General features: G+C 46.9%; 1 protein-coding gene across 1 annotated transcript in view; it reads left to right on the top strand.

Annotated features, from left to right (window-relative positions):
* Positions 1 to 1,274: 1,274 nt before the first annotated feature.
* Positions 1,275 to 23,373, top strand: part of slc15a2 (solute carrier family 15 member 2) — a 77,378-nt gene continuing 55,279 nt past the window's right edge. Inside the window, exons 1-5 of the mRNA XM_078227864.1 lie at positions 1,275 to 1,425; positions 7,828 to 8,245; positions 8,497 to 8,558; positions 12,045 to 12,132; positions 15,735 to 15,876. Coding sequence (XP_078083990.1) covers positions 8,227 to 8,245; positions 8,497 to 8,558; positions 12,045 to 12,132; positions 15,735 to 15,876 — 311 coding nt within the window. The 5' untranslated portion in view covers positions 1,275 to 1,425; positions 7,828 to 8,226. The remainder of the gene's footprint in view (positions 1,426 to 7,827; positions 8,246 to 8,496; positions 8,559 to 12,044; positions 12,133 to 15,734; positions 15,877 to 23,373) is intronic.

Raw genomic sequence — 23,373 nt, 5'->3', positions numbered from 1 at the left:
GGAGAAGGAAGAAAGGAAAGGAGGGAGGGAGAGAGTGAGGGAGGAAGGGAGGAAAGTGCCATTATGTGGAGCCTGTCACATCCGTGGGACATCTTGACATACCTGATATCTAATGAAATGGTTGTGATGTTGCAATGTTGAAAACACAGCAATGTGAAAATGATTAGCTCATCCATTGGAGTGATGTGCGTGGAGGCACTTCTAACACTGAGGCACTGTCTCATTGCTCCTTCCGAGAGTTCAGCCAGGATGATACATGGCCTCAATACTCTGGAAAGAGATTTGAATCCATAACCTCCTGACTCAGAGACACGAGGATTATCATCAAATCATATCTGTCGCCCATCCAGGGATCTTGAGGTTAACTGCAGTGCCCTTTAATACTAAACTCCACTGCAGTTAGCTAAGCTGGCCTTGTGTTTTCTGGAAGATAGAACATAGAACATAGAACAGTACAGCACAGAACAGGCCCTTCGGCCCACGACATTGTGCCGAGCTTTATCTGAAACCAAGATCAAGCTATCCCACTCCCTATCATCCTGGTGTGCTCCATGTGCCTATCCAATAACCGCTTAAATGTTCCTAAAGTGTCTGACTCCACTATCACTGCAGGCAGTCCATTCCACACCCCAACCACTCTCTGCGTGAAGAACCTACCTCTGATATCCTTCCTGTATCTCCCACCACGAACCCTATAGTTATGCCCCCTTGTAATAGCTCCATCCACCCGAGGAAATAGTCTTTGAACGTTCACTCTATCTATCCCCTTCATCATTTTATAAACCTCTATTAAGTCTCCCCTCAGCCTCCTCCGCTCCAGAGAGAATAGCCCTAGCTCCCTCAACCTTTCCTCATAAGACCTACCCTCCAAACCAGGCAACATCCTGGTAAATCTCCTCTGCACTCTTTCCAGCGCTTCCACATCCTTCTTATAGTGAGGTGACCAGAACTGCACACAATATTCCAAATGTGGTCTCACCAAGGTCCTGTACAGTTGCAGCATAACCCCACGGCTCTTAAACTCCAACCCCCTGTTAATAAAAGCTAACACACTATAGGCCTTCTTCACAGCTCTATCCACTTGAGTGGCAACCTTTAGAGATCTGTGGATATGGACCCCAAGATTTCTCTGTTCCTCCACAGTCTTCAGAACCCTATCTTTGACCCTGTAATCCACATTTAAATTAGTCCTACCAAAATGAATCACCTCACATTTACAGGTTTAATTGACTAAGTGTCCTAATTCCGCACTTTCTTATGTTCTTTTGTCTCTTGCATTTCAGCTGTTCTCACTCTCTACTTTACCAGCTTCCTCCACTGGGTTGACAATCTGTCCACTGCCATTTACCACGCCTTTTCTGGATTGGCCTATTTCACACCGGTTATGGGAGCCCTCATTGCTGATTCCTGGTTGGGAAAGTTTAAGTGAGTGGTGGTTTTTTTATGTATGGAATATCTTTTTCATTTTCTCTTTATGATGTGCTGTCATAGATTATAAAAAATCATAGAATCTCTATGGTGCAGAAGGAGGCCATTTGGCCCATGGAGCTTGCACCAACAACAATCCCACCCAGGCCCTAGCCCCGTAATCTCACATATTTAAAGATTAAAGTTTATTTATTAGTGTCACAAATAGACTTACATTAACACGGCAATGAAAATCCCCTCGTCGCCACACTCCGGCGTTTGTTCGGGTACACTGAGGGAGAATTTAGCATGGCCAACGCACCTAACTAGTGCGTCGTTTGGACTGTGAGAGGAAACCGGAGCACCCGGAGGAAACCCACGCAGACACGAGAAGAACATGCAAGCTCCACACAGACAGTGACCCAAAACCAGGAATTGAACCCAAGCCCCTGTTGCTTGAACATAGCTAAGCCAAGAGAAACCAGCAGTGCTGGGCATCATTTGTAGAGGTCGCCTTGCTCTGATAACTGCTAACAAATGACCTGTGAAATAAATTGCTGCGATTCAGAATCCCAGTGACAGAAGGAAAGGTACAACGTCTTCTGTCTGTTTGGCATTTAAGTCAAATGTCTTGGCAAAGGTAGAAAATAAGTCACATTGGGAGTCTTCGCCAATGGGAATGTAATGGTTGAACCCTGTTCTGTACAGAGTTAACTCACCTTAACTGATTCAGGAAGGAGGTAATCATACTGGTGTTTCCCTCCTTGTTTTCCCCTCCTGGGGAGAGTGTGGTGTAATGTAAATGTCACTGGGTTAGTAATCTAGGGGGCCCGGCTTAATGCTCTGGCAACATGGGTTCACATCCCAACACAGCGGTTGATAAAATTTAAACCTGAATAATAAACCTGGAATATAATGTGCGTCTCAGTAATAGTGACCACAGCAATTACCGGTTCAATGTTGTCCTTTAGGGCAGGAAATCTGCTGTCCTTACCTGGTTTGGCCTACATGTTTGGTATCATCAGCATGTTTTGAAATTTTACTCTTGCTGTTCTTGAGTCGGTTGGTACGTGACCTCAGACTTTTGTATCTTTTTCCCGAAGGAAGAAGGTGGTAGAGAGAATGTCCAGGATGCGTGAAGTCCTTAATTATGCTGGCTGCTTTGCCGAGGCAGCGGGAAAGTGTAGACAGAGTCAATGGATGAAGTAGAAGGCTGCTTGGCCAAAGAAGTTTTAATTGGAGTTTTGAAGGATGAGAAAGAGGGAGAGAGGCAGAAAGGTTGAGTGAGGGAACTCCAGAGCTTAGGGCTTAGGCAGCTGAAAGAACGGATGCCAATGTTGGAGCAATTAAAATCAGGGCTGTGTAAGGAGTCAGGATCAGAGGAAAGGCTCTCAGAGAGTGGTCCTTGCAGAGTAGGAGAGGGGACGAGGCCGCAGGAGGTGAAAATGTTCAGTTTATTTTCCACTGTAATGACGGCACTGCTCGGTGCTGCTTTTCCTAAAGGCCTGACAGAGCAGGTGGTCCCGTCTGCCTGGTGAGACAACAGGTGAATATCAAAAAGCACTATGGCCCCACAACTGAGACCAGAGCAACCTGACCCTCCCTCACGCGACACCAACAAGGGCACTGTGGTGGATCTCAGTTGTGCCTTTGTCCTATATGGACCACCGTTGTGTGTGCTTGTCATACCTGGACACATCCCCTTCCAGTTTGGGCCCTCCCCACAGCACCTAGTATAAAGGTGGCTGTCTCCTCCCCCTTGTTCAGTCCAGGTCGGTTATTTGTTGGGATCTGCTCCTGATTCTGTTGTGAATAAAAGCCTACACTTATTGGCATATCGGTAGTCTTTCGCCTTATTGATAGCGCATCAATTTAATTCAACAGTGGCATCGATTTGCCTGGACCAGTCGCAGCCACATCAACTCTCCAAGTCCATAATGGAGATCAAGGTAAATGGTCGTGCAGAAAACTGCCTGTTTGACTGCGGGAGCACAGAAAGTTTTATACACCCTCGCACAGTGCGTCAATATGCCCTTCCCGTGCGACCCTGGAGCCAGACCATCTCCATGGCCTCAAATTCCCACTCGGTGGATGTCCTCGGGTGCTGCTTGGTGACGATGACGGTACAGGGCACAGTCTACGAGCGTTTTCGGCTCCTCATGCTGCTGCGACTCTGCGCAGCTGTACTGCTGGGGTTAGATTTCCTCAGCCATCATAGGAGCGTCACCCTGCAGTATGATGGCCCTTATCCCCCGCTCTCCGTCTGCAAGGCGCCGTCACTGCAGCATCTCTCGCGCACCAACTGCAGTCTCTCGACCCTCAAGATCACCCCCCCCCCCCCCCCCGTTATTTGATAACCTCACCCCAGATTGTAGGCCTATAGCCACCAAGAGTAGGCGCTATAGTGCGGATGACCGGGCCTTCATTCGGTCCGAGGTACAATGGCTGCTCCGGGAAGGGATTATCCAGGCCAGCACCAGCCCCTGGAGGGCGCAAGTGGTCGTAGTTAAATCGGGGGAGAAACACCGCATGGTGATTGACTACAGCCAGACCATAAATAGGTATACCCAACTAGATGCGTATCCTCTTCCCCGTATCGCGGACATAGTCAACCGCATCGCGCACTATAGGGTTTTTTCGACGATTGATTTGAAATCGGCTTACCACCAGCTCCCTATCCGCTCGGAGGATCGCCCATATACTGCCTTTGAGGCGGATGGCCGCCTCTACCAGTTCCTCCGAGTCCCCTTTGGTGTCACCAATGGGGTCTCAGTCTTCCAACGGGCCATGGATCAAATGGTGGACCAGCACGGACTACGGGCCACTTTCCCGTATCTGGATAACGTCACCATCTGCGGCCATGACCTGCAGGATCATGATGCCAACCTACAAAAATTCCTTCGTACGGCCACTCTCCTGAACCTCACATATAATGAGGCAAAGTGTGTTTTCCGGACACGCCGCCTCGCCATCCTTGGGTACGTGATAGAAAATGGTGTCCTTGGCCCCGACCCAGCCCGTATGCGTCCCCTTATGCAGCTTCCCCTCCCTACTACCCTCAAAGCACTGAGGAGATGCCTGGGCTTCTTCTCCTATTATGCCCAGTGGGTTCCCCGTTACGCAGATAAAGCCCGTCCGCTCCTAAAATCGACCTCTTTTCCCCTGGTGGAGGAGGCCCGTCGGGCCTTTGACGACATCAAAGCGGACATCGCGAAGGCCGCGATGCACACTGTGGACGAATCCATCCCATTCCAAGTGGAAAGTGATGCGTCTGACTTTGCCCTAGCTGCCACCCTTAACCAGAGGGGCCGTCCGGTGGCCTTCTTTTCCCGGACCTTACAAGGCCCTGAGATTCGACACTCCTCGGTCGAGAAGGAGGCCCAGGCCATCGTGGAAGCCGTCCGGCACTGGCGCCATTATCTCGCGGGCCAACGATTCACCTTAAATACGGACCAGCGGTCAGTTGCCTTCCTGTTTAACACCAGGCAAAAGGGCAAGATTAAGAATGACAAGATCTTGCGGTGGAGGATTGAGCTCTCCACCTACAGATATGACATCATGTACCGGCCCGGGAAGCTCAATGAGCCCCCAGACGCCCTGTCCCATGGATCATGTGCCAGTGCCCAACTAGACCAGCTACAGTCCCTCCATAACGACCTCTGTCACCCGGGTGTCACCAGATTTTTCCATTTTGTCAAGTCCCGTAACCTGCCCTTCTCCCTCGAGGAAGTCCGGACGATTACCAGGCAATGCAGGGTCTGCGCTGAGTGCAAACCGCAGTTCTACCGGCCAGGTAGGGCGCACCTTGTAAAGGCCACTCGCGCGTTCGAGCACCTTAGCGTTGATTTTAAAGGCCCCCTCCCCTCCTCTAACCTCAATGTTTATTTCCTGAATATCATTGACGAATACTCACGTTTCCCTTTTGCCTTCCCCTGCTCGGACATGACCATGGCTACAGTGATTCGGACCCTGAACAAGCTCTTCACCCTGTTCGGCTTCCCAGCCTATATTCATAGCGACCGTGGGTCCTCTTTCATGAGTGACGAGCTGAGGCAGTACCTGCTCGCCAAAGGCGTTGCCTCCAGCCGCACCACTAGCTATAACCCCAGGGGCAATGGTCAAGTAGAGCGGGAGAACGCAACCGTCTGGAAGGCCGTGCTATTCGCGTTACGGTCTAGGGGCCTTCCAGTCAGCCGTTGGCAAGACGTCCTTCCGGACGCATTACATTCCATTAGGTCACTCTTGTGCACAGCGACCAATACGACCCCTCACGAGCGGATGTTTTCGTTTCCCAGGAAGTCCTCCTCGGGTACTTCTCTCCCGGATTGGCTGATGTCCCCGGGACCCGTACTGCTTCGGAAGCATGTCCGGACCCATAAGGCAGATCCCTTGGTCGAGGAGGTCCAACTGCTCCACGCTAATCCCCAATATGCTTACGTAGCGTACCCTGATGGGCGGGAGGACACGGTTTCTGTCCGTGACTTGGCACCCGCGGGTGCCCCTGAGGTCACCACGTCCTTCCGCCCCAAGGTCCCTGGTGTTGTCCATTCGGAGACTGCTACGCCTCTTCCTCCCTCAGTCCCTGTTCCCAATGTAGTGCGCCCAGAGCCTGTTGCGGCCCCTTACCCCCCAGCTCCGGTTTCCACTGTTCCCCATACGCCACCAGGGCCACTGCTCACTCCTCTCGCCCCTGTGTACAGCTCACTTGAGTCGCCGGAGCCGTCGCCACGCAGTACCCGACGACTGGACGGGACGATGGATCGCTCCGCTTCACACCACCCAGCGCCTTCTCTCGACGCTCACTGTACGGAGCCTGGGCCGACATCGCTCCCTGATCGGACGACTCTGCGACCTGCACTACGACGATCGCGACGGCGGATCAAGCCACCGGTTCGTCTGGACTTGTAATATTGTTTCCGCTTCACCCCCGTGTTGTTTTTTTAAAAGGAAGGGGTGAATGTGGTGGACCTCAGTTGTGCCTTTGTCCTATATGGACCACCGTTGTGTGTGCTTGTCATACCTGGACACATCCCCTTCCAGTTTGGGTCCTCCCCTCAGCACCTAGTATAAAGGTGGCTGTCTCCTCCCCCTTGTTCAGTCCAGGTCGGTTAATTGTTGGGATCTGCTCCTGATTCTGTTGTGAATAAAAGCCTACACTTGTATTGGCACACCGGTAGTCTTTCGTCTTATTGATAGCGCATCAGGCACTCACTCCTGTGTTCATTGGTGTTCCTGGGATCTTGCTGTGTGTGAAATGCCTGCTGCATTTACAGTTAACTGCACTTCAAAAGTAACTGTGTAATTTAGACAATAAGAAGTTTAACAACACCAGGTTAAAGTCCAACAGGTTTATTTGGTAGCAAAAGCCACACAAGCTTTCGGAGCTCTAAGCCCCTTCTTCAGGTGAGTGGGAATTCTGTTCACAAACAGCTCTGTTTGTGAACAGAATTCCCACTCACCTGAAGAAGGGGCTTAGAGCTCCGAAAGCTTGTGTGGCTTTTGCTACCAAATAAACCTGTTGGACTTTAACCTGGTGTTGTTAAACTTCTTACTGTGTTTACCCCAGTCCAACGCCGGCATCTCCACATCATAATTTAGACAAGTCAGAGCCCCAGGGTTTTTAATCTGTTGCACAGTTGAATGTAGCCCAATCCACTACATTCTGCATTCTCTTGTTTCCTTCCCTATGAACGGTATGTTTTGTCTGTATAGCGCGCTAGAAACAATACTTTTCACTGTATGTTAATACATGTGACAATAATAAATCAAATCAAATCAGTTCAATATGGAAATGGAATCTGCTGAGTATGGGGGGGTGAAGGGGGGTGGGGGGGGTGTTGCTGAAGTGTGGGGGTGGGGGGCTTAAGAGGAAACGGGCGGCACGGTAGCACAGTGGTTAGCACTGCTGCTTCACAGCTCCAGGGACCTGGGTTCGATTCCCGGCTTGGGTCACTGTCTGTGTTGGAGTTTACACATTCTCCTCGTGTCTGCGTGGGTTTCCTCCGGGTGCTCCAGTTTCCTCCCACAGTCCAAAGATGTGTGGGTTAGGTTGATTGGTCATGCTAAAATTGCCCCTTAATGTCCTGAGATGTGTAGGTTAGAAGGATTAGTGGGTAAAATATGTAGGGATATGGGGGTAGGGCCTGGGTGGGATTGTGGTCGGTGCAGACTCGATGGGCCGAATGGCCTCTTTCTGTACTGTAGGGTTTCTATGATGATGAAACATTATGTCCTGGATAAAAATAAATAAAACAACGGGATCTAAAAATGTGACTGAATTCCCCATTTATGAAGTTCTCACCTTAAATAAAATCCACACAACAGACGTTGCTCATACGGCAGCTTCTAAATACCAAGTGGAGAGACTCCACTTTCTGTGTACTTTTCATGGATTTGATGTGAGTAGGGGCTGTGTTACAGGAGGAATTAAAAGTTCCTTTGGCCCGCGAAAGGCTGGAAGAATCTTTCCCAAGTGAATTAATGCAAACGTTGCAGGAAAACAACAGGAAGAACAAGAAAAGCTTCTTCTGCATGAGAACTTCCCCTCTACGATTTCGAGAGGGGTTGTGTGTGTGTGTGTCTGTGTGTCTGAGTGCGCTCAAAGGTTCCTGCAGTGTAACAATTCTCTGCTCGCTTTTTGGAACTGTCAACCATCCCATTCCTCAGTGCCTCCCAGATCCTGCCGATTACTAAACCAGAAGTTAAACATTAACAAAAAACGGTGTAACTACTCACACACACACACAACACACACACACAGAGAGAAAGACGAGTTGGCTGCAACTTCATACTGAAAACTTTCCTGAACTCGATTCCAAAATGGTCAAGAACAGAATAGGTATGTGGCTCGTTCAATATTTTCACCAGATAAATTTCTTGCTCCTGTCTGATTAGCTTTGATTCTTTTAGAGTTTTAAGCATGGAGCTTTGCATTGTGTCAATGAATATGTTGGGGCAGGCGCCTCTTTTAAGTTTGTGCTGTGAATATTTTTAAGATGTACTTACAGCTCAGATTTGTGTAACTGTTAATGTTGCCTCTTTTCCCCCCCCCTCTCTTTCTACCCCCTCCCCCCCAACACTCCCCTCTAGTTTCTTCTCCCACTGATGGCGAGGTGCAAAAAGATCTCTCTCAGCCCAAGAAAGAAACACAGGTTAGTATTTGCTAATTATTGCAGTATCAGAAAATTAAAAGTGTGGTTTAAAAAAAGATTTAAAATTGAACTTAAGCACTGTCAGTGTTGGACAGCAATGGACAGTTGTGCATTTTAGTTGTAATTTTGAGGAATTTACCCGGGATCTGCTGGATTCATTAACGTAATATATTACTTTATGGACCTTACTCTTTGTACATCTGCGTTTGCATTAATGTTATGTAAGGGAGGTATTTGATACTATTTTAAGTTTTTTGGAATCTCCACAGTGCAGAAGGAGGCCGTTCGGCCCATCGAGACTCCACCAACTCTCTGACAGAGCATCTCAGGGGCGGCACAGCGGTTAGCACTGCTGTCTCACAGCGCCAGGGGCCCAGGTTCGATTCCCGGCTTGGGTCACTGTCTGTGTGGAGTCTGCACGTTCTCCCCTGGTCTGCGTGGGTTTTTCCGGGTGCACCGGTTTCCTCCCACAGTCCGAAAGACATGCTGGTTAGGTGCATTGACCATGCTAAATTCTCCAAATAGGCGCTGGAGTGTGGCGACTCGGGATTTTCACAGTAACCTGATTGCAGTGTTAATGAAAGCCTACTTGTGACACAAATAAATAAACTTAAACCTAAACTCACCCAGGCCCTCTCGCTCATCCTATCCCTGCAACCCATGCAGCCATTTGCCCCTGTAGCTATTTGCCATGGCTAATCCATCTAACGTACACATCTTGGGACACTAAGGAGCAACAGAGCACGGCCAATCCACATCTTTGGACTGTGGGACGAAACTGGAACACCCGGAGGAAATCCACGCAGACACACGGAGAACGTGCAGATTCTGCACAGACAGTCACCCAAAAAACAAAATGTTCTGGAAAATCTCAGCAGGTCTGGCAGCATCCGTTGGCGAGAGAAACAGGTAACGTTTCAAGTCCAAGAGTCATATTGCACTCAAGACGTTCGCTCTGTATCTCTCTCCACAGATGCTGCCAGACCTGCTTTTCCAGCACTTTGCTTATGATCTACTTATTTGAGCATTTGCTTTATCTGTGGTAATTTACTGACACAAGACACTTGAGGGGAAAACAATTTGCACGCTATTTTACTGTTTATGCTTGTAGGAGAGGTCGATAATAGATTTCAAGCAATTGATAAAGAGATTAAGAAAGAGATAAGGATGATTTATTTTACACAGCAAGTTGTTATGATCTGGGGTGGCACGGTAGCACAGTGGTTAGCACTGCTGCCTCACAGCGCTAGGGACCCGGGTTCAATTCCCGGCTTGGGTCACTGTCTGAGTTTGCACGTTCTCCCGTGTCTGCGTGGGTTTCCTTCGGGTGCTCCGGTTTCCTCCCACAGTCCAAAGATGTGCAGTTTAGGTGAATTGTCCATGCTAAATTGTCCCTCAGTGTACCCGAACAGGCGCCAGAATGTGGCGACGAGGGGATTTTCACAGTAACTCCATTGCATTGTTAATGTATACTTACTTGTGACTAATAAATAAACTTTTACTTGAAGGCACTGCCTGAAAGGGTGGTGGAGGCAGATTCAAAAGTAGCTTTCGATGGAAATTGGATGTATAAGGAAAGCAAAACTTTCATTTTATCTCAAGACTTTCACAATCTCAGGAGATCCCATGTCATATTGAATGGCGGAGCAGGCTCAACAGGCTGACTCCAAATTCTTGTGTTCTTTTGTTTGTGTACTCAAATCACTTTGCGGACAAGTAAACGTTTTTGAAATGCTGTTGATCTGTGCGTTAAGTCTTGAGGAGGCAGAAGTCCTTTCACCAGAATCCCTTTATTTACAACTCCAACAGCAGTACACGGAGTGCTATCAGTCAGCAGTCTACCTTTGCGAGTGCCAGAGGAACTGATACTCCCAGTTAAATACAAGGAAAAAACTCCCTGATTGGCCTATGAATTGGATCCTTAATCAGAGAGTTCATATTCCAATAGGCCAACCTCAATAGCTTGACTGAAGCCATTACAATTTGAAAAGGAGAAATTTACAAGGCTTTAGGGAAAGAGCTCTAATTGGATAAGTCATTCAAAAGAGTCAGTACTAACGCGATGGGTCAAATGGCCTCATTCCATGCCATGAGCTTCTATGCTAAATCAGCCCATGATCGGATAGCTCATTCAAAGAGCCAGTATGGATACGATGGATCAAATGGCCTTGTTATGATCCATAAGCTTTGGTGATAAATGTTCCCCACAATTTCCCATCCACAAATATGAAAGGAAATCAATCTGCCTGGCATTTATCTAGTCCCTGGTCAATTTGGAAAGTTCACAGGCAGAGCGACCCAATGTGTGTTCAGAGAGTGAGGAAAGGCACCTGACAGCTTGGGCTAAGAGATGGGCTTTGAGAACACTTGTCAAAGACAGGGGAGAGAACAGAGAAGTAAGGAGGCTCGGGCTGAGAGTTCCGGAGAGTGCAGCTGGGGTTGAGATAGAGATGAGAGGGTAAACTGAGGCCCCCTCTCCCATCGCTTGTGGATGTGGCAGATCCCAAGACACTATTTCAAAGCAGAGCAGAGAGAGTGCTCCCCGATACCCTGCAAGGACAATATTTACCCTTAAACTGACAGCACGGAAACTGATTGTCTCATCATTATCTTATAGCTGTTTGTGAAATCTCGCTGTGACTGCCATTTTACTTGCTATTAAAACAGCGACTGCACTTCAAAAGTGCTTCATTGGTTGCGATGGTTGTTAATTGGTTGTAATTGGCTGGCACAGTGGTTAGCACTGCTGCCTCAAAATGCCAGGGTCCCAGGTTCGATTCCGGCCTTGGGTGACTGTGCGGAGTTTGCACGTTCTCCCCATGTCTGCGTGGATTTCCTCCGGGTGCTCCAGTTTCCTCCCACACTCCAAAGATGTGAAGGTTAGGTGGATTGACCATGGTAAATTGCGCCTTAGTGCCCAAAGATGGGTACGTTACGGGGATTAGCAGGGTAAATTAGAAGCTCTGTCGAGAGTCGGTACAGACTCAATGGGCTGAATGGCCTCCATCTGCACTGTAGGGATTCTATGAAAACGTTCTGTGGTGCCCTGAGAGGCCATGGGAACCTTTAGAAAAATGCAAGCCCTTTAATTTCCATTGAAAATGATGTGGATTCCGTGACACTTGCTAATCTAGCATCACACTCTCTGTGCTTTGTAACCCGTTGCAGTGTGAAAAGCAATGCAGAGCCGGACAGTGTTTGTTGTATCTTGATTGTTTGAAGTAAAAATCCCAGCAACTCAGATTAAAATTAAGGCAACGGTGTTACTAACTGTGAACCACAGCCTAGTAATGTTGCACCCAAAATGGAAAACCTCAGCAGGCCTGGCAGCATCTGTTAGGAGAGAAAAGAGCTGACGTTTCGAGTCCAGATGACCCTTAAGTAATTTGCTTTTACCGAGCAATGTTGCAGGTGCTTTAACATACTGATATATTTGCCTTATGTAATGTAAGTTCTTGGGAACTTTCTCCTTTTTCCCTCCTGCAGAAGCTATGTGGCAGCAATTACCCGCTGAGTATTCTGTTCGTTGTTGTGAATGAATTCTGTGAACGTTTCTCCTTCTATGGCATGAAAGGTATGATTTCTGCCCCTTACAGATTTTTTTAAAAATATCTCTTTATTCTCGGCATGTGGATGGAGCTGAGCGAGACTGGTATTTATGGTCCATCCTTAAGTTGTCCTATAAATGTTGTGGTGAGACATCCTCCTCTACTGCTTCAGTCCTTGTAAGAAGTCTCATCACACCAGGTTAAAGTCCAACAGATTTATTTGGTAGCATGAGCTTTGGGAGCACTGCTCCTTCATTGGGGGAGTCTGTGGGAAGGCAAAGGGATGTCTGGTAAGTGGCACGCTTTCAAAAGTATGTTAACCAGGGTTCAGGGTAAACACATTCCTCTTAGAGCGAAGGGCAAGGCTGGCAGAAGTTGGGAACCCTGGATGACTCGGGATATTGAGGCCCTGGTCAAGAAGAAGAAAGAGGCACATGGCATGCATAGGCAGCTGGGATCAAGTGAATCTCTTGAAGAGTATAGGAGGTATAGGAGTAGAGTTAAGAGAGAAATCAGGAGGGCAAAAAGGGGACACAAAATTGTTTTGGCAGATAAGGCAAAGGAGAATCCAAAGAGCTTTGACAAATACATAAAGGGCAAAAGGGTAACAAGGGAGAGAGTAGGGCCTCTTAAGGATCAACAAGGTCATCTATATGCGGATCCACAAGGGATGGGTGAGTTCCTAAATGAATATTTCTCATCAGTATTTACTGTTGAGAAAAGCATGGATGTTAGGGAACTTGGGGAAATAAATAGTGATGTCTTGAGAAGTGTACATATTACAGAGAAGGAGGTGCTGGAAGTCTTAAAGCGCATCAAGGTAGAGAAATCCCCGGGAGCTGATGATGTATATCCCAGGACGTTGTGGGAGGCTAGGGAGGAAATTGCGGCTCTCCTAGCCGAGATATTTGAATCATCGATAGTCACGGGTGAGGTGCCTGAAGATTGGAGAGTGGCAAATGTTGTGCCTTTGTTTAAAAAGGGCTGCAGGGAAAAGCCTGGGAACTTCAGGCCAGTGAGCCTCACATCTGTGGTGGGTAAATTGTTGGAAGGTATTTTGAGAGACAGGATCGACAGGCATTTAGAGATGCAAGGACTGGTTAGGGACAGTCAGCATGGCTTTGTGAGTGGAAAACCATATCTCACAAATTTAATTGAGTTTTTTGAAGGGGTAATCAAGAAGGTAGATGAGGGCAGTGCAGTTGATGTTGTCTACATGGACTTTAGCAAGGCCTTTGACAAGATACCGCATGGTAGGTTGTTGCATAAAGTTAAATCTCACGGGATCCAGGGTGAGATATCTAAATGGATACAAAATTGGCTTCTTGACAGAAGCCAGAAGGTGGTTGTAAAGAGTTGTTTTTCAAACTGGAGGCCTGTGACCAGCGGTGTGCCTCAGGGATCAGTGCTGGGCCCACTGTTATTTGTCATTTATATTAATGATTTGGATGAGAATATAGGAGGCATGGTTAGTAAGTTTGCAGATGACACCAAGATTGGTGGCATGGTGGACAGTGAAGAAAGTTATCTCCAATTGAACGGGATCTTGATCAATTGGGCCAGTGGGCTGATGAATGGCAGATGGAGTTTAATTTAGACAAATGCGAGGTGATGCATTTTGGTAGATTGAACCAGGGCAGGACTTACTCAGTTAATGGTAGGGCGTTGGGGAGAGTTACAGAACAAAGAGATCAAGGGGTACATGTTCATAGCTCCTTGAAAGTGGAGTCACAGGTGGACAGAGTGGTGAAGAAGGCATTCAGCATGCTTGGTTTCATTGGTCAGAACATTGAATACAGGAGTTGGGACGTCTTGTTGAAGTTGTACAAGACATTGGTAAGGCCACACTTGGAATACTGTGTGCAATTCTGGTCACCCTATTATAGAAAGGATATTATTAAACTAGAAAGAGTGCAGAAGAGATTTACTAGGATGCTACCGGGACTTGATGGATTGAGTTATAAGGAGAGGCTGGATAGACTGGGACTTTTTTCTCCGGAGCGTAGGAGGCTGAGGGGTGACCTTATAGAGGTCTATAAAATAATGAGGGGCATAGACAAGGTAGATAGTCAATATCTTTTCCCAAAGGTAAAGGAGTCTAAAACTAGAGGGCATAGGTTTAAGGTGAGAGGGGAGAAACACAAAAGTGTCCAGAGGGGCAATTTTTTCACACAGAGGGTGGTGAGTGTCTGGAACAAGCTGCCAGAGGTAGTAGTAGAGGCGGGTACAATTTTATTTTTTAAAAAGCATTTAGATAGTTACATGGGTACGATGGGTATAGACGGATATGGGCCAAATGCGGGCAATTGGGATTAGCTTAGGGGTTTTTAAAAAAAAGGGCGGCATGGACAAGTTGGGCCAAACGGCCTGTTTCCATGCTGTAAACCTCTATGACTCTATGACTCTATCTGTCAGGTGACTCACCCGATGAAGGGGCAGCGCTCCGAAAGCTCGTGCTACCAAATAAACCTGTTGGACTTTAACCTGGTGTTGTGAGACTGCTTACTGTGCCTACCCCAGTCCAACGCCAGCATCTCCACATCATGGCTTCAGTCCTTGTATGGAAGACTTGTCCGATACAACTGAGGGCAGGATTTTCCCACCCTGCCAGTGATCCAACTCAAAGACTTTCGGCTGGAACAGGCAGTGGGCAAGGCTGGAAAATCCCACCCTGAGTTGCTCACTTGGCCACTCCAGAGAACAGTTAACAGTCAACCACATTGGTGAGGGACTGAAGTCATTTATATATAGGCCAGAGTCAGTAAGGACAATAGGTTTTCTCCCCTCAAGAACATTAATGAACCAGTTGGGTTTTGAAGACAATCCGACAGCTTCATGGATACTCAGATATTGAAAACAGAATTCTCAAAAGAAAGAAGAAACAAGAGAGAGAAAGAGAGAAAAAAAGAGAAAGAAGGAAAGAAAGTTGGAAAGAAACAAAGAAAGAGAGAGAGAGAAAGAAAGTAGGAAAGAAAGAAGGAAAGAAAAAAGAGAGGAAGAAAGAGAAAGTAGGAAAGAAAGAAAGAGAGAGAGAAAGAGAGAGAAAGAGAGAGAGAGAGATAAAGAAAGAGAGAAAGAAGGAAATAAAGAGAGAGAGAGAACGAAGAAAGGAAAGGAGGCAGTGGGGGGGCAGGGAGGGGGGGGGGCGGGGAGGGGGCAAGAAAGATCCATTATGTAGAGCCTGGAAGGAAAGTGCCATTATCTAAAGCCTGTCACATCTGCGGGACATCTTGACATATCTGAAAGCTAATGAAATGGTTGTGATGTTGGGAACACAGCAATGTGAAAATGATTAGCTCATCCATTGGAATGGCAGGGATGGAGGCACCTCTAACACTGAGGCACTGTCTCATTGCTCCTTCCGAGTGTTCAGCCAGGATGATGCATATCCTCAATACTCTGGAGAGAGATTTGAATCCATAACCTCCTGACTCAGAGACACGAGGATTATCATCAAATCATATCTGTCGCCCATCCAGGGATCTTGAGGTTATCTGCAGTGCTCTTTAATACTAAACTCCACTGCAGTTAGCTAAGCTGGCCTTGTGTTTTCTGGAAGATACAGGTTTAATTGACTAAGTGTCCTAATTCCGCACTTTCTTATGTTCTTTTGTCTCTTGCATTTCAGCTGTTCTCACTCTCTACTTTACCAGCTTCCTCCACTGGGATGACAATCTGTCCACTGCCATTTACCACGCCTTTTCTGGATTGGCCTATTTCACACCGGTTATGGGAGCCCTCATTGCTGATTCCTGGTTGGGAAAGTTTAAGTGAGATGGTGGTTTTTTTATATATGGAATATCTTTTTCATTTTCTCTTTATTATGTGCTGACATAGATTATAGAAGATAATAGAATTGCTACGGTGCAGAAGGAAGCCATTCGGTCCATCAAATTTGCATCAACAACAATCCCACCCAGGCCCTAGCCCCATGACCCCACGTATCTAAAGTTTAAAGTTTATTTATTAGTGTCACAAGTAGACTTACATTAACACTGCAATGAAGTTACTGTGAAAATCCCTTAGTCACCACACTCCGGCGTCTGTTCAGGTACACTGAAGGAGAATTTAGAATGGCCGATTCACCTAATCAGCATGTCTTTGGGACTGTGGGGAGGAAACCGGAGCACCCGGAGGAAACCCATGCAGACACGGGGAGAATGTGCAAACTCCACACAGACAGTCACCCAAGTCCGGATTTGAACCCGGGTCCCTGGCGCTGTGAGGTAACAGTGCTAACCACTGTGCCACCGTGCCACACAAAACATGAACCACGCCAATCCCGAAACACCACACATCTAATGTACCATCTTTTGCTCCTGATTCTATCACACCAAGCATGCCCCAGAGGGCATAGGTTTAAGGTGAGAGGGGAGAGATACAAAAGGGTTCAGTGAGGTAATTCTTTCACACAGAGGGTGGTGAGTGTCTGGAACGAGCTGCCAGAGAAAGTAGTAGAGGCGGGTTCAATTTTGTCTTTTAAAAAGCATTTAGACATTTACATGGGTAAGATGGGTATAGAGGGATATGGGCCAAACACGGGCCAAACACGACCTCTATAAGATCATCCCTATACCTCCTACGCTTCAGAAGGGGAGTTGGTCAAACTGTTCTCAGTTCCCTACTAATATTTGATTGACCACAGGAAGTACTCAAGAACAACCCAGTCAGTGGTAACTGTCGCCAGGGCTTTTCTTCAGGCTCCGTGGTAAATGTCTGACTGATGCTTGGAAGCTTGTCAAAGAAACAAAGCCAAACTCAATGAAAAGCACTTATAGAGTCATAGAGGTTTACAGCATGGAAACAGACCCTTCGGCCCAACTTGTTCCTGCCACCCTTTTTTTTAACCACCATGCTAGACCCAATTGCCCGTGTTTGGCCCATATCCCTCTATACCTATCTTACCCATGTAAATGTCTAAATGCTTTTTAAAAGACAAAATTGAACCCGCCTCTACTACTATCTCTGGCAGCTCGTTCCAGACACTCACCACCCTCTGTGTGAAAGAATTACCTCACTGAACCCTTTTGTATCTCTCCCCTCTCACCTTAAACCTATGCCCTCTGGTTTTAGACTCCCCTACCTTTGGGAAAAAGTGTTGATTATCTAACTGATCTATGTCCCTCATTATTTTATAGACCTCTATAAGATCATCCCTACACCTCCTACGCTTCAGGGAAAAAAGTCCCAGTCTATCCAGCTTTTTCTCATAATTCAAACCATCAAGTCCTGGTAGAATCCTAGTAAATCCTTTCTGCACTCTTTCTAGTTTAATAAGATCCTTTCTATAGTAGAGTGACCAGAACTGTACACAGTATTCCAAGTGTGGCCTTACCAATGTCTTCTACGACTTCAACAAAACGGCCCAACTCCTGTATTCAATGTTCTAACCAATGAAACCAAGAATGCCGGATGCCTTCTTCACCACTATATCCACCTGTGACTCCGTTTTCAAGGGACTATGAACATGTACCCCTAGATCACTTTGTTCTATATCTCTCCCCAATGCCCTGCCATTAACTGAGTAAGTCCTGCCCTGGTTCGAGCTACCAAAATGCATCACCTCGCATTTATCTAAATTAAACTCCATCTGCCATTAATCAGCCACTGGCCGAATTGATCAAGATCCCGTTGCAATTGGGGATAACCTTCTTGACTGTCCACTATGCCACCAATCTTGGTGTCATCTGCAAACTTACTAACCATGTCTCCTAAATTCTCATCCAAATCATTAATATAAATGCCAAATAACAGTGGACCCAGCACCGATCCCTGAGGCACACCGCTGGTCACAGCATCCAGTTTGAAAAACAATCCTCTACAACCACCCTCTGTCTTCTGTCATCAAGATGTGGAGATGCCGGCGTTGGACTGGGGTGAACACAGTAAGAGTTTTAACAACACCAGGTTCAAGTCCAACAGATTTATTTGGTAGCAAATACCATAAGCTTTCGGAGCGCTGCTCCTTCGTCAGATGGAGTGGAACATTTCCAACTCTTCTGTCATCAAGCCAATTTTGTATCCATTTGACTACATCACCCCAGATCTCGTGAGATTTAACCTTATGCAACAACCTACCATGCGGTACCTTGTCAAAAGCCTTGCTAAAGTCCATGTAGACAACATCAACTGCACTGCCCTCACCTACCTTCTTGGTTACCCCTTCAAAAAACTCAATAAAATTTGTGAGACATGATTTTCCACTCACAAAGCCATGCTGACTGTCCCTAATCAGTCCTTGCCTTTGAGCAATCTCAAATACACCCCCACCCTCAGAGAAAAAAAATCATTAAGGCTTCAAATGGCGCAAATTCCTGTGACAAGTGCCATCACTGGTCCTTGTAATGCAGTAAGAAGTTTAACAACACCAGGTTAAAGTCCAACAGGTTTATTTGGTAGCAAAAGCCACACAAGCTTTCGAGGCTCTGAGCCCCTTCTTCAGGTGAGTGGGAATTCTGTTCACAAACAGAACTTATAAGACACAGACTCAATTTACATGAATAATGGTTGGAATGCGAATACTTACAACTAATCCAGTCTTTAAGAAACAAAACAATGGGAGTGGAGAGAGCATCAAGACAGGCTAAAAAGATGTGTATTGTCTCCAGACAAGACAGCCAGTGAAACTCTGCAGGTCCACGCAACTGTGGGAGTTACAAATAGTGTGACATAAATTCTGATTCTAGGATCGCATGATAAAGACTCAGGAGGAAAAAAGCAGAAATATTTATGTGAAATAGTGTGACATAAACCCAATATCCCGGTTGAGGCCGTCCTTGTGTGTGCGGAACCTGGCTATCAGTTTCTGCTCCGCGACTCTGCGCTGTCGTGTGTCGCGAAGGCCGCCTTGGAGAACGCTTACCCGAATATCAGATATTCGGGTAAGCGTTCTCCAAGGCGGCCTTCGCGACACACGACAGCGCAGAGTCGCGGAGCAGAAACTGATAGCCAGGTTCCGCACACACAAGGACGGCCTCAACCGGGATATTGGGTTTATGTCACACTATTTCACATAAATATTTCTGCTTTTTTCCTCCTGAGTCTTTATCATGCGATCCTAGAATCAGAATTTATGTCACACTATTTGTAACTCCCACAGTTGCGTGGACCTGCAGAGTTTCACTGGCTGTCTTGTCTGGAGACAATACACATCTTTTTAGCCTGTCTTGATGCTCTCTCCACTCCCATTGTTTTGTTTCTTAAAGACTGGATTAGTTGTAAGTATTCGCATTCCAACCATTATTCATGTAAATTGAGTCTGTGTCTTATAAGTTCTGTTTGTGAACAGAATTCCCACTCACCTGAAGAAGGGGCTCAGAGCCTCGAAAGCTTGTGTGGCTTTTGCTACCAAATAAACCTGTTGGACTTTAACCTGGTGTTGTTAAACTTCTTACTGTGTTTACCCCAGTCCAACGCCGGCATCTCCACACCTTGTAATGCATGCATTAATGCCAGCTCCAAAGTTACCAGTCGTAGCATCTCATCAGAAATGCCTTGCTTATTTATGATGTGGAGATGCCGGCGTTGGACTGGGGTGGGGCACAGTGAGAAGTCTCACAACACCAGCTTAAAGTCCAACAGGTCTATTTGGAATCACGGCCTTTCGGAGCGCCGCTCCTTCATCCCCACTCCCCTGGTGAAGGAGCGGCACTCCGAAAGGCCGTGATTCCAAATAAACCCGTTGGACTTTAACCTGGTGCTGTGAGGCTTCTTACTCTGCTCATTTAGGGTGGACACAGTTGTGCGTCTGAGCTCCTCACCCCATTAAAGCGTGCAAAATACAGGAGCAATTACAAGCCAATAACATTTTGCTGACGTTGAATTGTCTATTGTGTAGCTGAGTGCTCCTAATCTGCAGTAAGTGGTTTAGGATTACAGGCTGTTCTGAGCAATGACAGCAGTTCAATTAAAGTCACGACTCATAGTGCAAATGGAAACAATGAGGAAAAGGTCCTGACACAGAGGGAACATTCTTGTTATATAATAGAGTGCGACTATAATATTAACCCATTAATGTAGACCATTACATATTGCAGACAAATCACGCGCAGGTAAGGTAAGAGTTGCAGCCTTCCAAAAAATAACCTAAATAATTTTGTCAACTAAGCTTTGACAAAGGGTCATCTGGACTCGAAACGTCAGCTCTTTTCTCTCCTTACGGATGCTGCCAGACCTGCTGAGATTTCCCAGCATTTTCTCTTTCGGGGAAAATAATTTTCTACTTGGGATAAATTTAACGGAAGGATCGTTTCACTCAAAGTGAAGAACCAGTGCAGGCATACGGCATGCTTGCCTTCATCGGCCGGGGCATTGAGTTTAAAAATTGGCAAGTCATGTTGCAGTTTTATAGAACCTTAGTTAGGCCGCACTTGGAATATAGTGTTCAATTCTGGTCGCCACACTACCAGAAGGATGTGGAGGCTTTGGAGAGGGTACAGAAAAGATGTTGCCTGGGATGGAGGGCATTAGCTATGAGGAGAGGTTGGAGAAACTTGGTTTGATCTCACTGGAGCGACGGAGGTTGAGGGGTGACCTGATAGAAGTCTACAAGATTATGAGAGGCACAGACAGTGTGGATAGTCAGAAGCTTTTTCCCAGGGTGGAAGTGTCAATTACCAGGGGCCATAGGTTTAAGGTATGAGGGGCAAGGTTTAAAGGAGATGTACAAGGCAAGTTTTTCACACAGAGGGTGGTGGGTGCCTGGAACTCGCTGCCGGGGGAGGTAGTGGAAGCAGATACGATAGTGACTTTTAAGGGGGTCCTGACCAATACATGAATAGGATGGAAATAGAGGGATATGGTCCCCGGACGGGTAGGGGGTTTTAGTTAAGTCGGGCAGCATGGTCGGTGCAGGCTTGGAGGGCCAAATGGCCTGTTCCTGTGCTGTAATTTTCTTTGTTCTTTGTTCTTTGATAAAATGGCTGTAAATTGGGAGAGGGGAGTGTGCAGCGGGACCTGGGTGTCCTTGTGCACCAGTCACTGAAGGTAAGCATACAGGTGCAGCAGGTGGTAAAGAAGGCAAATGGTATGTTGGCCTTCATTGCGAGAGGTTTCGAGTACAGGAGCAGGGATGTGTTGTTGCAATTATACAGTGCCTTGGTGAGGCCACACCTGGAATATTGTGTGCAGTTTTGGTCTTCTTTTCTGAGGAAGGATGTTCTTGCTCTCGAGGGAGTGCAACGAAGGTTTACCAGGCTGGTTCCGGGGATGGTGGGACTGATGTATGAGGAGAGATTGACTCGGTTAAGATTGTTTTCGCTGGAGTTCAGATGAATGAAGGGGGGGATCTCATAGAGACTCATAAAATTCTCACAGGGCTAGACAGGGTAAAAACAGGGAGGATATGGTGGAGTAGTCCAGAACCAGGGTCACAGTCTGAGGATTCGGGGTGGACCATTTAGGACGGAGGTGAGGAGACATCTCTTCACCCAAAGAGTGGTGAGCCTGTGGAATTCATTACCACAGGAAGTAGTTGATGCCAAAACATTGAATGCATTCAAGAGGCGGCTGGATATAGCACTTGGGGCGAATGGGATCAAAGGTTATGGGGAGAAAGTAGGATTAGGCTATTGAGTTGGAAGATCAGCCATGATTGTAATGAATGGCGGAGCAGGCTCGAAGGGCCAAATGGCCTCCTCCTGCTCCTATCTTCTATGTTTCTATGTAAACTTATGACTGGGAGCTCAGTCCCATGTTTTGCAACATGTGGGAATTCTTAGACGCTCCTTGCAGTCTGGATGACCACATTTGCTGAGAAAGTAGAGGTGTTGGTGGGCTTTCTGAACTATGGTGTTGGCATTGGACTCCAGGATGGTGCGTTGCCTCCCTGGTGCCAGGCTCAAGGTTGTCACTGAACGGCTTCAAGGCAGTCTGAAGGGGGAGGGTGAACAGCCAGAGGTCATGGTTCACATTAGTACCAACGACATTTGTTGAAAGAGGGATGAGGTCCTGTAGCAAATATTTCAGGAGCTCGGCAGCAGTTTGCAAAGCAGGACCTCAAAAGTTGTAATCTCTGGTGTTACGTGCTAGTGAGTATCGGAATAGGAGGATAGAGCAGGTCAATGCATGGCTGAAGAGATGGTGCAGGAGAGAGGGCTTTCGATGCCCGGATCACTGGGTCAGCTTCTGGGGCAAGTGGGACCTGCACAAGTCAGACAGGTGGCATCTCAACCGGAAGGGGACCAACATCCTTAGAGGGAGGTTTCATAGTGGGGGGATGGAGGTGGGGAGGGAGGGGGGGAGGTGTTAAACTAATTTGGCAGGGGTGTGGGTTACAGAGTGGAGGTACAGCAAGAGGGGAGAAACAGCCAAATATAGAAGAAAATCCAAGTCCTTCTGGAAGGCAGAGTAAAGATCGACATGTTGAGGCACAAGGGAATATAGCAATGCTGGGTGCATTTATTTTAATGCAAGGAGACTTACAGGCAATGCAGAAGAACTGAGGGTGTTGATTAGCACATGGGAACACGTTAATATTGCTATCACAAAGAGATGGTTGACAGAGGGTCAGGACTGGCAGCTCAACATTATGGGGTATAGAATCTTCAGACGAGACAAGGGGGCTGTAAAAGAGGAGGTGGTGACGCAAAATTGATCAAGGACTCAATTACTGCAGTGAGGAGGGATGTTATATACGCAGGCTCCTCCATTGGGGCCACGTGGGTTAAAAACAAAAAGGGGGCAATCGCATTGCTGGAAGTGTACTATAGACCCCCAAATAGTCAGGAAGAGATAGAAGAGCAGACATGTTGGCAAATCTCAGAGAAGCATAAAAACAATCGGGTAATAATAGGAGGGGATTTCAACTTCCCCAATGTTAATTGGGACAGGCAGAGCGTGAAAGGCTTAGAGGGAGCAGAATTCTTAAAGTGCATGCAGGTGAGTTTTTTGAGTCAGCACATCGGTAGTCCTACAAGAGAGGGAGCAATGCTTGGCCTAATTTTAGGGAATGAAACCAGCCAGGTGGTAGAAGTGTCAATTGGGGGAGCAGTTCGGTGATAGTGACCATAACACAGTAAGATTTAAGGTAATTATGGGAAAGGACAAAAATGGACTGGAAATAAAGATTCTGAATTGGGGAAAGGCTGATTTTAATAGGATAAGACGGGATTTGGCAGGGAGCAGCTACTTAAGGATATTGTGGATGTTGCATGGAGCGGGGCACAGATTATTTTTACTATGTTACTATGGAAGTGGGGAGAGAATGGTGACCATATGTAAGTAAAGAGTCAGTTCCTTGTTTTAATTCCTTATGATGCAAGAACTGC

Source organism: Mustelus asterias, chromosome 14 (genome assembly GCF_964213995.1).
Source record: "Mustelus asterias chromosome 14, sMusAst1.hap1.1, whole genome shotgun sequence".
NCBI lineage: Eukaryota > Metazoa > Chordata > Chondrichthyes > Carcharhiniformes > Triakidae > Mustelus > Mustelus asterias.
The sequence above is the reverse complement of the archived record's forward strand: the minus strand, read 5'-3'. Positions and strand labels throughout refer to the sequence as shown.